Here is a 15,393-nt window from a genome sequence, read left to right as displayed (position 1 = left end):
AAACACAGAGTATATTTTTCATTTTATTTTTATAAATAGTTTACAAATGAATAAATTAATAAGTATACATACGAAAAATTATCATGTAGCAGTGGTAATGATTGGCAAAAAAAAACAAATCATATACACATATTTGTATACAACTAAGTAAATATGATATAAGTATACTAAAATATATGTATAAGAAAAATAAAAAATCTTACTACCGCAGAAAAAGCATACTCATAAAATATTGTTACTTCTGAGTAAACTTTTAAAACAGATTTATTTAAATATTGTAATTGATTAAAAAATCATACAAAATACTAAATTGTGAATTTCAATCTAAATAAAAGAGATGGTATATTTTTGTTCAAAATAAACATATTTTATTGGGAGGTATCATAGAAGCTACTAGGTATAATATGCTTACAATTTAAAATTATATATGTTAAATGAATAAAATTAAACTAAATAAATGCACAGCATAATAATAAAATGTAATCTAGTAAATAAAAGCCAGATGCAATGCACAAGTCCCTTAAAATAATTTTCAATTGTAAAATCTGGACAAGGATGTGAATGACCAGAATAACAAAAATTGCTACTTCATGTTTTATTAGTGCTAATAAATGGGTAAAGCATGTTAATCAGGTGATTTGATATTTAAGTACTGAGCCCAACATATTTGTAGAAATCATTCAAATATACGAAGCAACAAAATAATAATTTAAGTATGGTTTTACTATAGTCAACTATTGTTGCAAGATAGAAAAATATTTATCGACATTCAATGCATGGATCTGGTATTGCGCAAATCCCTAAGTTTTGGCTACGTTTACATACATATTTATGACTAAATACTAAACTGTCTCCATGAGTTATATTTGAGTAGAATTAAGCTTTTTTAGTAACTAGGGGTGATTAAATATTAATACAAATAATGTTCATGATGGAAACACATTATTAAGTAGGTAGCGATAAAACAATAATTTAGTTTGGGGGTCACACGACAAATAAAAATACAAATGAAATGAATCATGAAATGATATACCTAATTTTAAGTCATACAATATCAAATCACATTATTTGAGTAGTTGCAAATTTATTGCAAACTACATAAAACTTTATAAAAAATTACGTATTAAAATTGTAAAAGTATTACAAAAGTATGAAATGTATAAATTGTACAATAATTGCTAATTTGAGGACTGCTTTGTGTTTTTACAAAAATCTGTATTATCACTATTAATATGTATACGCTTTTTACTTCGCCTGTTGTAATATTTCACACAAATTATATTTTAAGAAATACACAAATTTATATAGTATAATTATTGTATGGGACCTTTCAAATATGATTCCTAATTTTTTTCATTTATTTATGTACTAATTACTTTTTAAGAAGCATTAATTTCTAAGTGATATTGAGGAAATGATTACATCAACAATATATATCATATTGTTGAAATTCTAAAGAAGTTACATCCAACGACAATTATCATGTTAAATATGATAATGGTTGACAATATTATTATTTGATACATTTATCAATGAAAAGAGTGCATGAAAAAAAAACTATCATTGATATTGATAAGCTAAAAAGTATTGCAAAGTTAACGCATTCATTAAAAAGGTAATAATTATTATGATTACAGCCCGTGCTACATAGACAACTCATATATCACATGGTTGTCTAAAAAGCCAATATTCTTCCAATTACACATAACAAGTCAACCTACCAACTTATACCAAACAGTAAACGGTTTTTATTATATGTATAAATATAGTTAACTATGACACATTAGCATTTGATCCATCGCAATCAGTGAAATGAATAATTGCAACTGTGTTTTCATGTTTCAATAATATCTCCCAAATGAAGTAAATAAATTCACACAATCCATTTCGGGAAAACAAGATTCTTGGTATTCTAAAAATAGTCAAATGGAATGTGTGGTTAATTTTCACTTAACATTCATTTCATTAAAAAAAGATTCTGCAAAAGTGAAGACTGTATAATGTGCTTACAATTAAATCAAATGTGGCAGTGTCATAAACCATAAAATAGCGTTTTTAGGAAAACGTTTAGGAATTTATGTTTGGGTTTAGTATTCCCAGTGTGTGGCTTGCTCGATGTTCTTGTCCCCGAGACGGAAGTTGCCATTCTTAGTGGCGGCGAGATACTCTCCGGTGACAGCGCGTATAGCGATCCTCGTGGGCTCACGCAGCTCCAAGTGGAAGCCGGAAGGGTTCTCGGAGTCGCATGTCACACCCTCTCCATCAGGGTGCCAGTACTTGTTGTTCTGACCTGAAATGATGTAATTTTATCAATATATTGCAATTAAAAATATTTAGCTCAGATGACAGACACTGCAAAGTACATATTTTAAAATGTTGACGAGTTGCAGAATATAACTATCCAGAAAAACATTATTATAAGAATTTATAATAATGTGTTTCTGGATAGTTTGTTTTATTTGATTGCAAATTTTTTTTTTTAAAGTCTTGTCTTTTCGTTTCATAAAAAAAACTCTAGTGGATGGGTCCAGCAATATAAAAATAAACATCAAAACAAAGATATTTAATACAAATGAGGGGTATGGAAGTTAAAGCGCCTCTTTGCAATAGTAAATATTTTGTAGTTTTGCAATAGTAAATATTTTGTAGAAACCGAAACAAAAATGTTTTTTACACTGTTCTAGAATATTTATAGTTTTCTTCATCTTTCATTTATTCACGCACAACAATCACGAATAATAAATTGGTGCATAGTAGCCTCTTTGTTTTTTCCCTGCAATGAAAGGAAAACAGAAATGTCTAAATTAAATGTTGACCTCATTGATAATCTCATGCGCAGTATCCAAATATCCTAACCACTACGTTAAAGTGAGGTAGAAAAATATTTTATAATGAAATTAAAATAAAAGGTAATTAATAAATTTAATTTAACCTTTGAAATACACGATTCCCTTAGGTCCCCTTTCGACTAAGATGGTTTCATAGGTGGCCTTATTGCACTCCAACTTGGGGCTGGATGATGATTTGAACCCAACAAATCCTTGTTCGCACTTCAGGACAAGAATGGGCCTGGAAAACAAAGAAAAAATACAAAAACAATACAACTACCAAACTGCAATAATTATGATAACCGCATGATTGTTGTAATGGCAATATTAAATCATTATTACCTATTGATGAGGTAGAAGTAATATTTGCAGTTGTCATCCACAGCATCAGAGTTGGCGTACAGATGGCCAGAGCGCTTGGTGGTTATGTATTTACCGTTGTTAGCTCTGAAGGACACAGAGCCATCGCCTTGCCATTCCAGATCAAACAAGGCGTTGGAGGATCTATAAAAAACAATGCATATATATTATTCAATGGAAATATATTTTCATATAATTTTTTTTATTTTTTGACATCTCATCAAAGATGAAGAAGAATATGGAAGTCTGGGCATTTACGGGGCTTACGACCGTCATAGGCTGGTTTAAGTGATCACTTTACACACGTGTAACATTCACCAATTCTACCCATTATTGACAACCACACTACTCAAATTCTTGGAAGTTCTATATATATGAACCAATTTAGAAACCTTGTTCATGAATCACTAGAACTTCACTAGAGACATCTATTGGTGAGATGTAAAGAAGCTTTTTATTAAGCAGAAACTCTTATATTAGTATGTGAGATCCGAATCCTGGATTATAATCACACACATGAGAAACGCCAGAAAATACCATTTTCATTTTTATTATTAAGCTTATAATTTGACCAGATAATTTATTTACAACATTTTGAGTGTGTCCAAATACTTGTTCACAAAATCTGGATTATCTCCAATTACAGGAGTTATTTTCATATTATTTTTTGACATCTCATCAAAGATGAAGAAGAATATGGAAGTCTGGGCATTTACGGGGCTTATGACCGTCATTATTATTTTCATATAATTTTTTGACATTATATGAAAATAACTCCTGTAATTGGAGATAATCCAGATTTTGTGAACAAGTATTTGGACACACTCAAAATGTTGGAAATATATTTTATATATTGTTAAAAAAATCAAACAATAACTCTGGTTAGAACACTCTTAAGGCTGTAACATACATTAAATCGCAACTGAATTTTCTTTAAACCCTGGTAACATTTGACTTAACTATTTTTTTTTATTAAAACACCGTTTTTGCATTGAAAAAAAACTAGTTTTTCTTCCAAACGAATACATATATGGTTTTGAAAATAAAAGAGGTATCGAAAGGTAAGGAGTTTAAAAAATATATAAAAACATTTTATCAATATATATTCTAAAAAACAAAAAAGAAATCCAATATATATTCTAAAAAAAAATGGGCATGAACTGATGTCCGGCTCTCAGTGCTGCAGGACGTTTCTTCTTCTTCTTCGTCGTGAGCTCTCTGTCCTCCACAGCTGGATACAGGCCTCTTCCCCTTCTTTCCATTTCCTCCGGTCGGTTGCTGCTTGCAGCCAGTTTCTACCCCCACAGCGACTATGTCGTCAGATCATTTCTTTTGGGGTCTTCCGATACCTTTTTTATTCTCCCAAACGGACGCTTACTGAATTCTATTATTGCGAGTAAGGCCTTGAATGCTGCAGAACTAATCGTTCAAAAATATCAAACAATAAATCTGGCTCGAACACTCTTTAAAAAATATATAAGGATTCTCACTTCTTGTCCCCGGAAGCCTGGATCCCACCACCGGTCTCCAGGGTCCAGTAGCGGTCCTGCATGGTGCGCACATACCAGCGCCGAGTGGACCAGTCGAACTCCAGCTGGAAAGTCTCGTGGTCCGAGATCTCGTCTTGGTTGGCAGTCACGTCGACTCCTGGAACCAATAATCAAATCAGACATTATTTATTTTGAAATGAACTAATCGAATATGGACAGTATTATTTTAAACATTATAAAATAGAACTACTTTGTTTTTAACCACTTTTTAATTTCCAACCGTTTTCGACAAACACCTTGTCTTCATCAGGGTTAAACATATACTAAATAAAAAACATTGAAATATTCATAGTTAGTGAAGTGCCTGTTGCAGGTACTGTTGTGTGATTCTATTTTTTTTTGACAAAAATCGTATTAAATTAATATATTTGTTAGCTAAAATGTTGGAACACAAGTATATACTTGGAACTCAAGGAAGCGCCCTTGAGGTATTTTTTTACGAAAATGGCGCTATATAAGTTATCCAAATTTATTATTATTATTATTATTATTATTATATCTTTTTATTTGAAAAAAATGTTATTCCGTAATGCCGTATTCTGTCGTTTCATTTCCAAGATATTTATAACAAAATCTTATTAATTAAGGAGAAATTAAACATCAATTTATTCTTTATTGATATGTCGTGATGGAATTTAGCACAAGAGGCTGGGGGTTTTACGTTCGCCTTACTCGCTGACGCTTCGCAAACGCGACTCGTCAACAGAAAAGAAAATATAATTTAAGAGACGAATTTCCATTATCTCGATCTTAAAATATGTAATATATTTTAAACCCTTTTATGCTCAGCTACAGGCTTTATAAGGTATACAATACGATAGAATAAACATTTCAACATTTATATAAGAACTATTACGCGATAAAAGGTCTGTGATTCGCTTAAGGCCCAGTATTCGATTATTAATTTTCTTTAAACCCAGTTAACATTTGACGCAATTGAATTTTTTTGTTAAAACACCGTTTTTGTAATAAAAAAATCTTTAAATAAATACATGATTTTGAGAGAAACAATCGGCGGGTATGTATGAGGAGATGCATGAACGTGGAAGAGGCGAAGAATGTTTGCAAGGACAGAGTGGTGTGACGTTCTATTCTCTCTGCCTACCCCTGCGGGGAAGCGGCGTGATGGTTACTTGTTTTTTTCTTCTTTATGATTTTGAAAATAAAAGAGTTATTGAAAGGTCAAAAGTACCTATTAAGGAGTTTAAAAAAAAAATTCAATACATATTCTAAAATAACAATTTTTAAAATATATATGACGCGAAGTGACGACCGACTCTCAGCGCAGCCGGACGCTCAATGAATTATATTATTGCGAGCCTTAAAAGCGGTGATCTTGAATTCAACGCGTCGTATTAACGAGGTATTCTAGCGGAAGGCACTACACACTTTGAAAGCATTAAAACTGGTCTTATACTAATGGTAATAATAAATCCCAGTTTGCACAGTTAAAAGACTTTTGCGGCATCGAGAGCGTGATCAGAGTACAGAATTCTATTCAGCAGCAAGGAACACGTAATGGGGATATCGCGTGAAATATTTATCACTGTGACAGTGCGTAAGCTTCCTGATATTAACAGGATACTCATCTCTGCCAGGATGATTAAAATATTAAAAAAATAATTAATATATTATTTTGAGAAGTAAAAAGACTTTGTTTTTCGATCCACTCACATTTTTATTAACAACCAACTAGTTTCGGCAACAACCTGTTGCCCTCTTCAGGGTTTAATTAATTAATTAAACCCTGAAGAGGGCAACAGGTTGTTGCCAAAACTAGTTGGTTGTTAACAAAAATGTGAGTGGATCAAAAAACAAAGTCTTTTTATTTCTCAAAATAATATATCAATATGATCCACAAAGTTAATGCTTTTAATATTCAAAACAAAATAATAAATAATTTAACAAAATTAATACGATAAAACAAATAATAAATAATATTACAAAATTAATACAATAAAGCAAATAATAAATAATATAACAAAGTTTCCGATAGTATTCTTATGTTCGTATGTTTACATAATTTCTGTCCGATCGTAGTCGGATATGTAGGCATCTCTCGCACTTCCTCACACGAAGCTGAGGTGTGTTCATCATTTGTTGTTTCGGACCAGAGTGATTCATAGGTTGGTATATAAATTGCAAAATTAAAATAAAAGGGATGTGAACATTGTCTGATGAAAATAATAATAACTCCACTACAGTCTTGAACAAAAACCAGCAGACTTTGACTTCGAGAATACTAATGCCTTTACTTCCTGTATCCTGCGTGAAAACGATAACCCGAGAACTAAACTAATAATTATGATTATAATGGATTTTTCTCGTGATGTGTTATTTTTGGCTAATAAATTAATATGGAAAAGCACAAGACTATCGGTGAGATTCTATTGAAATCTGTAGATAAATAAGGGAGATATGAAGGTTTAAATTTTAAATATTTGAAAAAAAAGAAAAACGGACATTCGCTATACGTCATCAAATTTTACGTCATCGGGTGTGTTATGGGGCGCATTCCTTTATGTATCTGCTTTATAGAGCTGTAAAAGTAGTAGTGTGGATTCGTTTCTGTGACGTCATTCGTTGCCAACATACGAAAACAACGTTTTTACGAAGGCGAATTTTGCAAAAGAAAATGATGAATGAAAATATTGATTATATCGGCTGTTATAAACACAAAACGAGTCTTAAACAATATTTTATAGGTTGAGTATGTTAAATTAAATATTCCTCCCGTCTGAAAATAATCCATTCACGAGCCGCAAGCATAATGGGATGAACATCTAAGTAGACAATAAATCAATCGAATCTAACAAGAAGCCGTAAATCAAATCCAGTTTTTAATTATTTCGACCAAGCCCCCACGATGATCATTGTTGCGTTTTGCTACAGATTAGATTAGAAATCATGTTCGTAGATTGTACACATTATAGTGTGTATAAGTGATTCCATGACGGCGCAAAATTAGAAATTAATTAAAAAGTATTGTACCGTGTTCCCACGCAAGGCGAATACGTTTGCATTATACCTCGGCTTGCGTTATTTCTGAAAACGATACCCCGTTTATACGTCAAGATACTCAGACATTGGTAATTGAATTATGTTCATTTGCAAAATTCACTGATTATAAACAGCATTTTACTAAGTTGGCAATATTTTGGTTGGTTTCTTGTATGACTGTTTTAGGTAAGCTGGTAAGCTAAAACCAAGACAATATAGTTCCTACTTCCACCAGTTCCCACTCCCAGTATGAAATAATTAGAAGGGGTTTCACAAACTCGACAACAGTACAGTATACAGACTAATATCAAGTTTACCAGCCCTTTAACTAGAGTTTAATCCATTAAATATTCTATATTTTGATAGGAATAATACCGGTTGTCACGTGATTCAAATAAAACGTGAAAATACCCTATTAGTTTACTAGCATTTGATGTAATGATTCTTTGCAAACATGTCCCTAAAATACCAATTAATTGCCCATTTAATAACGGTAAATTACTGCCATAGATAATTTAAAAAAAGATCTATCATACTTGGTAACCTTTCACATCAATTATGATAATATATCGATTCGTATTATTACTCGAATTATTACCCGTATTATAACAAAAATATGACTTTGCTTTGGAAATATGCATTTATTTTTAACGAAACCTGAGAAATGTAGGTAGTAGATATTTATTAAAGGGCCTGAAAACGTTCAAGAAAATTGGTGAAAAAAAAATACTTTACGTCGTTGGCACATCAGTAAGCATCCATAACCTATGCATTGACAATTTTACAGAACGTCTGCGAGGCGCTTTTAAATGTATACACACAGCCCATTTTATGACTAAATCTAAAATAAATAAAAAGTTGCATAAAAGAATAAAACAAAAAATTATGCAACATATAATATTTAGTAGGTCACTAAATGATTAATATATTTCAAATGTTCTTTTAAATTATTTTTCAAATAACCATAAACCAATATTTCCAGTCTCAGCCGAATCCATACGATAAATTTCGATGGAAGGTCATTAAAATTTCAAGAAAAATTACTATAGGCATTATACACGTAAATGAGACGTTTTACATTTTAGAAACTCTTAATTTTTTTGAGATTTACAAGTTGCAAGTGAAATTTATAATGTACAACAATGCAATGAAAATCGTAAATTCCAATATCTGTGCTTGTTTTTTAAAATACCGAATTTGAAAGTAAGCATTTACGGCAAAATTAGTTAATTTATTAATTTATACAAGAGTGAGATTTATTGCATTTCCCGCCACCTCGGATGTATGTAGTCGCGAATGATCCGCTGAAATTACCATTTGCGTTCTGTATTATTAAACGATTACGAGATTACCATATGTTCCATATTCAAATTATCTATGGAATCGCCTTTATCGCGCGTGTTTTTCTTTGGATTCCAAATAATCTGAAAGTCACATTTCCCGCGCCGCTGCACGACGGTCCCGCCACCCGCCACCCGCCACATTCACGCTCTGCTTGGCGGTTATAACGAGCTGTGATCTCGCTCTCCTCCTCCGATCTTCTGGGGAAAATAATATTCGGAGATCGACTTAACTTGACAACCTTCAGATGAAAATTCACCGATATTTGATTGACGCGGGAAGCGCGAGGTATTATTCGCGGTAAAGGTTGGAAAAAGGAAAAAATGTTCCTGTCTCTTATTCTCAAATTTAATGCCACCGTTTTGACTCTAATATTTTTTTACTCTAGTATTTTTTTAAACATATGTATTTAGTAAACTTCGATGTCATCGCTTACTCCATTTTTGTCAAGTTTTTATATATTTTTTGTATTTGATTTTATTCTCCCAGCCTTAATAAAAATCTCCTCCTTATGGTTTTATCAAATAATATTCAGGTTTCACTAAAATTCTGGTTAAAAAATCATTAGAAATACTCATTATTTCTATACCTTTAATTTGTCAAAAATTAATCGGTTTTCAAGGTAAACTTCTAAAAAAAACGACAAGATTTTATAAAGCTCAAAACTCTTATTTTCAGGGTGCAATCCGTACACGTTGCTATCACAGACTTTTACCATACTTTACCGACAACTAGCAAATTTATAAATTTCTAAATTTTTCCGTTGGCTTCGACATTTAGATCCACACACAAACACAAACTATACCAAGCGATCGGCCAATCGAATATCTTGTTCTTCAAAATAAAATTTAGAAGCGTTAAGGAGCGCATTTTCGTAAAGTAAGCACTCATTATTGGAAGCATTCATTATTACATGATTAATATTGTCTACAGTGTTCGCTGGTAAGATTCAGAAGTAGTATTCAGGTAGCAAGGTAGATAACCCTCTTGCTAATTCGGTCGGATCGGCGATTTCCGCAGATTTAGTTCGCCGGATGAAAATGTAAGCGCATTGTTTGTGTATTATTACCCGGTTTGAATATGCATCGACATTTAAATTAATTGGCCCTCTCACCGTTTCATAGCGCTGCCCGCCCATTAGCGTTATCTTTAATTAAGATATAACAAAAACAAATTAAAACATCGCCATCAGTCACGGGTGTGAGAATACCAGGTTAACGTTTGTATTTTTCATTCAAGAATCTCGCGGAAAAGTCACATTCCGTGCATAATGCATTCACGAACATGCTAATTGTAAAAAATAGCGAAATATACGTGAATAAGTATAATCGTATCCAAATTGAAGCATGTTAAAAATTTAACATACTAGCGAGTCCCGAAATTAATTACACCTCTTTAAAAATGGAAACGCAAAATAATTTTAATAAAAAATTACAATATTAAAAAAAAAAAATGTTGTTTTTCAAATGCAAAACTGAAAACAATAAATTTTAAAAATATAAATAAACACCATATACAATATATTTTTTGAGGAAAACGTAAATTTTGCTACTAAAGTGGTAATCAATTATAAGATTTTGTCATATTATTTAGAATTAACACTCTCATAATTATTAATCAAAATAAATTTGTGAGTAAATTTGTAATAGTGCAACATTGTAATAGAATAACTTTTGAAAAGTTGTAAAAATAAAAGAAGTGTTGTTACCCTGACCATAATACTGTAGTATGGGTTTTGTATGAACCAAATTCAGCATTGTTATGGAAATAAACAAAACTGAAAATGCCAATAACTTCATCTCCTTGTTTTTATCCTCATTTGCACTCCTGGTGTATAGGGCACTACATCGAATTGATGCAATGTTAAATTGATCATTGATTATATCGAAGGTAAGGTGTCTTACGCCTCAGGTACATAGTCCAGGGTAATATTAATCACACATATACTTTTTTGAATAGTTAGCATTCAGGTAAAAAAAAAATTATAAAAAATGAGGGAAGTTAGATGAATGAATCTCAAATTTTGAGTCTTTTAAAAACATTTATTTAAAAACATTTAAAATTAATCCAAAACGAATCGCGTATTTTTTAGGCACTAATAAGATAAAAATTGGGGTTATTTTCATCTTAGACATCTAAGATTCAAGTCCAGACGACCTTTACGCACTTGAAATTCATCAGCAAGAATAATGACCAATTTAACGCGGTCGTTGACTGCATCCGTGGAACTGAATTTGTTTCGCAAATCAAAGCAGTTCCGCGCAAAGATTCAAAGCCTTTGGACGACTTTACAATTAATCGAGTCGGAATAATCATCACACTTTGCAGCGGTGGCAGGTTTTACCTATACCGAGCCAATCAGATGGCTCCTGGAGAGAATCTCAACGTAATAGGGGACTTCCTGATGAATTTACCTCAATTTGGTTACCGTTCTTGCTGTTTCGATGCAAATTATGGACTTGCTCAATTTGTAGCCGGCGGGCGTGAATTTTCGCGAAACAGTCGATATATTCGTTTAAATAATAGCGAAGAAAAATTCGGCATAACCGTTGTTCTTCATGGAGATTATACCTAGCATATTTTTCTCGCCTATTATGGTAAATCTATACCATTATTTTTTTCTTATGCAGTTGTTCTCTATCTGAAGGAATATTTAAAAAAAAATGTACTTTTCATTTATTTTTGCAATTTATGTACCTGCATTAATATGTGAAATAATATCAAATTTGTATGGTTTATTTTGTTACAAATAATGCTAACGTAAATTTTATTACAGGTGTGTAAACTTGAGAAAGAATTCAGTGTCTGATACAGAATTAAAAACTAAAATGAAAGAATGTTACATTGTGATTTATTTCACATTAAAACGAGTTTTTTGTTACTCGCTGGCTAAAATACTGGCGATCGAATAAAAACAATAATAACGACACTGCGCTGAAAAAATAATATCAAACAGATATAATTATCTATCCAAAATTAAAATCCAGAAATGCCTCTACACATACCTTTATCCCTATACATAATCATATGCAAAAAACACTATCCAATTTACGTGATCATCTACCGGACAAATTTTATGGTTATCTTCAAATCATGGTTAGTATTATTTTGCTTACTACATATGAACAATTTAACGTTTTACTTGTGTGTGATATATTTCAATCAAACATATTCATAACGATAAAAAACCGTAATTACAAATATTCCACTGTTTACATGGACGATCTCGATGTTTGAAATAGACTTAAGTATGCAAGGTGTATCTATGCAAATTAATTATGACATATGGTCGAAGATAGAAGTGTTTTACGGTTATGTTATTAAATAATGAAAATTAAAAAAAAGGTGTACACGGCAGCTGGTTAATGTATCACATCGGTACATGGCACGGGCTTGTCTATTTCGAAGATCGATGGAATGGTAGCAAAAAATTGAAACTGGATGTGTCAAAATTCAATATTTAAATAATAAAATGGACTAGAATGTAAGTTTTATACAATTATAGGGTGTTTTTTAAGAGGTATACAAATTCAAATTTCTCGGAATAGATTGATGGTGGCACCCGCGGTGTGGGATGTTGCGCCATCTTGTTGAAACCACAGCTCTGTGACATCAATGCCATTCGTGAAATAGCAAAACGTACTGACTACAAATCAACTATCAACTGTCAAATTGACAGTTTTATAAATAAGTTTTATAAAATTTGTAATTTGTAAATCCGACGCATGATTAAAAAAAACTTTTGGAACAATCTGAGAAACGATTTAAAGCTTAGTAAAAACAGAACGTGCGTATATTTTCAGTAGATTTACTAAAACAAACGCCTCTCTTCCAAGAGCAGGCGCATCCTGCAATACTTCGGGCATCTGTTCAAAAGCGAGTTGTTGTGGTCCAGAGAACGGATGGCCGAAGAGAAGAGGGAGGTCGCCTATTCGTTGAAGCGACCGAGTCACGAGTGCAGCAAGCACTTTGTTGGGGGAGGTATGAGCAGTGCAGGCTGGAGGAATGGAGATATGGAGAAATATTGTCAAAACAACATATCGCTCACTCCTTTCTAGAACGCCATAGGCAAAAATCGAGTTACGTACTCATCAGAAATAGGAGAATAACATACCTCCCTTCTATGCATATCGCTCACTCCTTTCAAGAAAGTCATAAAACAAAAAACTTGATTTTTCAGGAGAAAGTTTTTAATGTTTAAAAATATAACACAATGTATTCAAAATAAGTATCAATCCACTTATTGAACTTTTGACTGTGGAACAGATCTTTTTAGGTAAAACCTTAAGGTTTTTTCTCCATTTGAAAAATATTTAGTATATTTGAAAAAAATAATTAAACAATACATTTTCTTCAAAATGCAAAAACAACACTTTCTGCCCTGTAGCGGGTAAATATTAAGTTAAAAATATGCCTCTTATGCTGGGATATAGTACATTTTCTGGGCATTCCGAAAACATGCACAGCTCAAAATTGACGATTTTTGATTTATGACGTTCTTGAAAGGAGTGAGAGATATGATGGTCACAATCGTGACTCACGATTCTCGGTCATGAGGGTGCAACATAGAATAAGTAAAAACAAAACTATAGTTACCCATTTGGCGTTGACGACATTTTGCCGTGAAAGTGTTGATATGATTATTTTCATATAATAATTAGCAAAATCTTAATACATATACTTTTTAAAGTTAACTATTTTGCTATAACCTCCTCGATAAAAATAAGACAGGCGTGTTGAGATGGTTTAGGCATGTGAATAGAATGAGTAAAGAAAGGATACTCAAACAAAATTATGAGGCAAATGTGTTTGGCAATAGAAGCAGAAGAAGACCGAGGAAAATTTGCCATGATCAAATATTTCAAATACTTGAAAATGGTCAGGACAGGAAAATGGGCATGAGTCGGAATAATCGGCGTATATGTATGAATGTGGAAAGAGGCGAAGATTATGTATAAAGTGATCTATTCTCTCTGCCTGCCACTGCGGGGAAGCAGTATGATGGTAAGTTGGTTAGTTAACTAAAGTGTTTTTTTTTTTAATATATGAATAATTTTCTATAGCCAAAAAGTGATCAAAAAACTGTACACAGATACAACTCTGTTCACGGATATTTTACCTCTATTTTTTTTTTATTATTTATATTTTAATTAATTTAATTTTTTTTAAAGAGTTTTTTTTAAGATAATGTGGATACATATCTATAGCTTTGGGCTTAAGAAACGGAGAAATTCCTGGATTTTTTGTTGATTTGCATGAATCAACTTCTTTTTTTAATATATCGTACCAATATCTTATTCGAAGAAATCAAGCTCGACATGATTTCTAACGTTTTTTACTCGCAACAGTGTATTAATTCACAGAAGTCGGATTCCATTCCAATGAAGAATAATAAATATTGGGACCATTTAATTATATTTTCTGGCAGCTACCGGCCATCACTGTCTGGCGTTATTTTTAATAGTCATCGTTCAGGCATACCGGGTTCGATCAAAGTACTGTCTGGTGTTAAAAGGTTTATTCAAAACGCGCCCTCTTCGTTTATTTATCGGAAAATAATGTCCATGGTAAACGAACAATCTACTAATTCAAAGTGTAAAAATAAGGGCATAAACAATTTGATGTAGCGGCATTTTTGATGTTTATGTTTATGTTTTGTCCGCCTCCGTAGTGTAATGGTCAGCACGCTCTGCTACCGTTCTGTAGGTCCCGGGTTCGATTCCCAAGGGGGGTAAAATAAATATAAGTGATTTTTTCACTGTTATATTTATTCAATACTACCCTGGACTGGTACCTGAAGCGGAGGGCTGATCACCTTTCCTTCATGCGTAAACGATCAAGATAACACTGCGTTTATATGACGTAGTGCCCTATGCACCATTGGGGTGCGGATAAGGGTTTTATTATTATTGTTTTACTATGTTCAAACTAGTTTTGAACCATAGTTATGTACATTTAAGGTAACAAAAACTTTTATTGTCCACATTTTCATATAATTTAATTAACGTAGATCGAATAATTTATTTTACATTTTCGTTAATTTTGGTTAATTATTGTATTTTTTATGTTTTTCCTTCTTTTCTTTTCTATATCTCCACTTATATCCTTTTTATTATTATTACAACGTATTTTGTTACAGCCAAAATTACGCGTGAACGAGTGGAGGTTTAAAAAAGTTTGAACCACAAAAAAATCTATAAAATAAGATTTTTTACATTCCAACAATTAAATGATCGACTAGTTTTGAAATTAATTATGTCTTCGAATTCATTAAATCGATATATTAATTATTTCAAATTATCTCAAACGTTAAA

The 15,393-nt window shown here is 32.0% G+C and overlaps 1 protein-coding gene across 1 annotated transcript in view; it reads right to left on the bottom strand.

Moving 5' to 3' along the window:
• Nucleotides 1-14: 14 nt before the first annotated feature.
• sn (fascin domain-containing protein singed) overlaps nucleotides 15-15,393 on the bottom strand; it is a 100,389-nt gene continuing 85,010 nt past the window's right edge. The window contains exons 7-10 of the mRNA XM_088269469.1: nucleotides 4,679-4,835; nucleotides 3,171-3,332; nucleotides 2,933-3,069; nucleotides 15-2,290 (exon numbers count right to left, since the gene is read on the bottom strand). Of these exons, the coding sequence (XP_088125595.1) occupies nucleotides 2,088-2,290; nucleotides 2,933-3,069; nucleotides 3,171-3,332; nucleotides 4,679-4,835 (659 nt within the window). The 3' untranslated portion in view covers nucleotides 15-2,087. The remainder of the gene's footprint in view (nucleotides 2,291-2,932; nucleotides 3,070-3,170; nucleotides 3,333-4,678; nucleotides 4,836-15,393) is intronic.

This window comes from Brachycentrus maculatus, unplaced genomic scaffold (assembly GCF_059751285.1).
Source record: "Brachycentrus maculatus isolate JH-2025_06_01 unplaced genomic scaffold, ASM5975128v1 h1tg000353l, whole genome shotgun sequence".
In the NCBI taxonomy this organism is placed as follows: Eukaryota; Metazoa; Arthropoda; class Insecta; order Trichoptera; family Brachycentridae; genus Brachycentrus; species Brachycentrus maculatus.
Note: the sequence above shows the minus strand (reverse complement) of the source record. Positions and strands in the feature narration are given on the sequence as shown.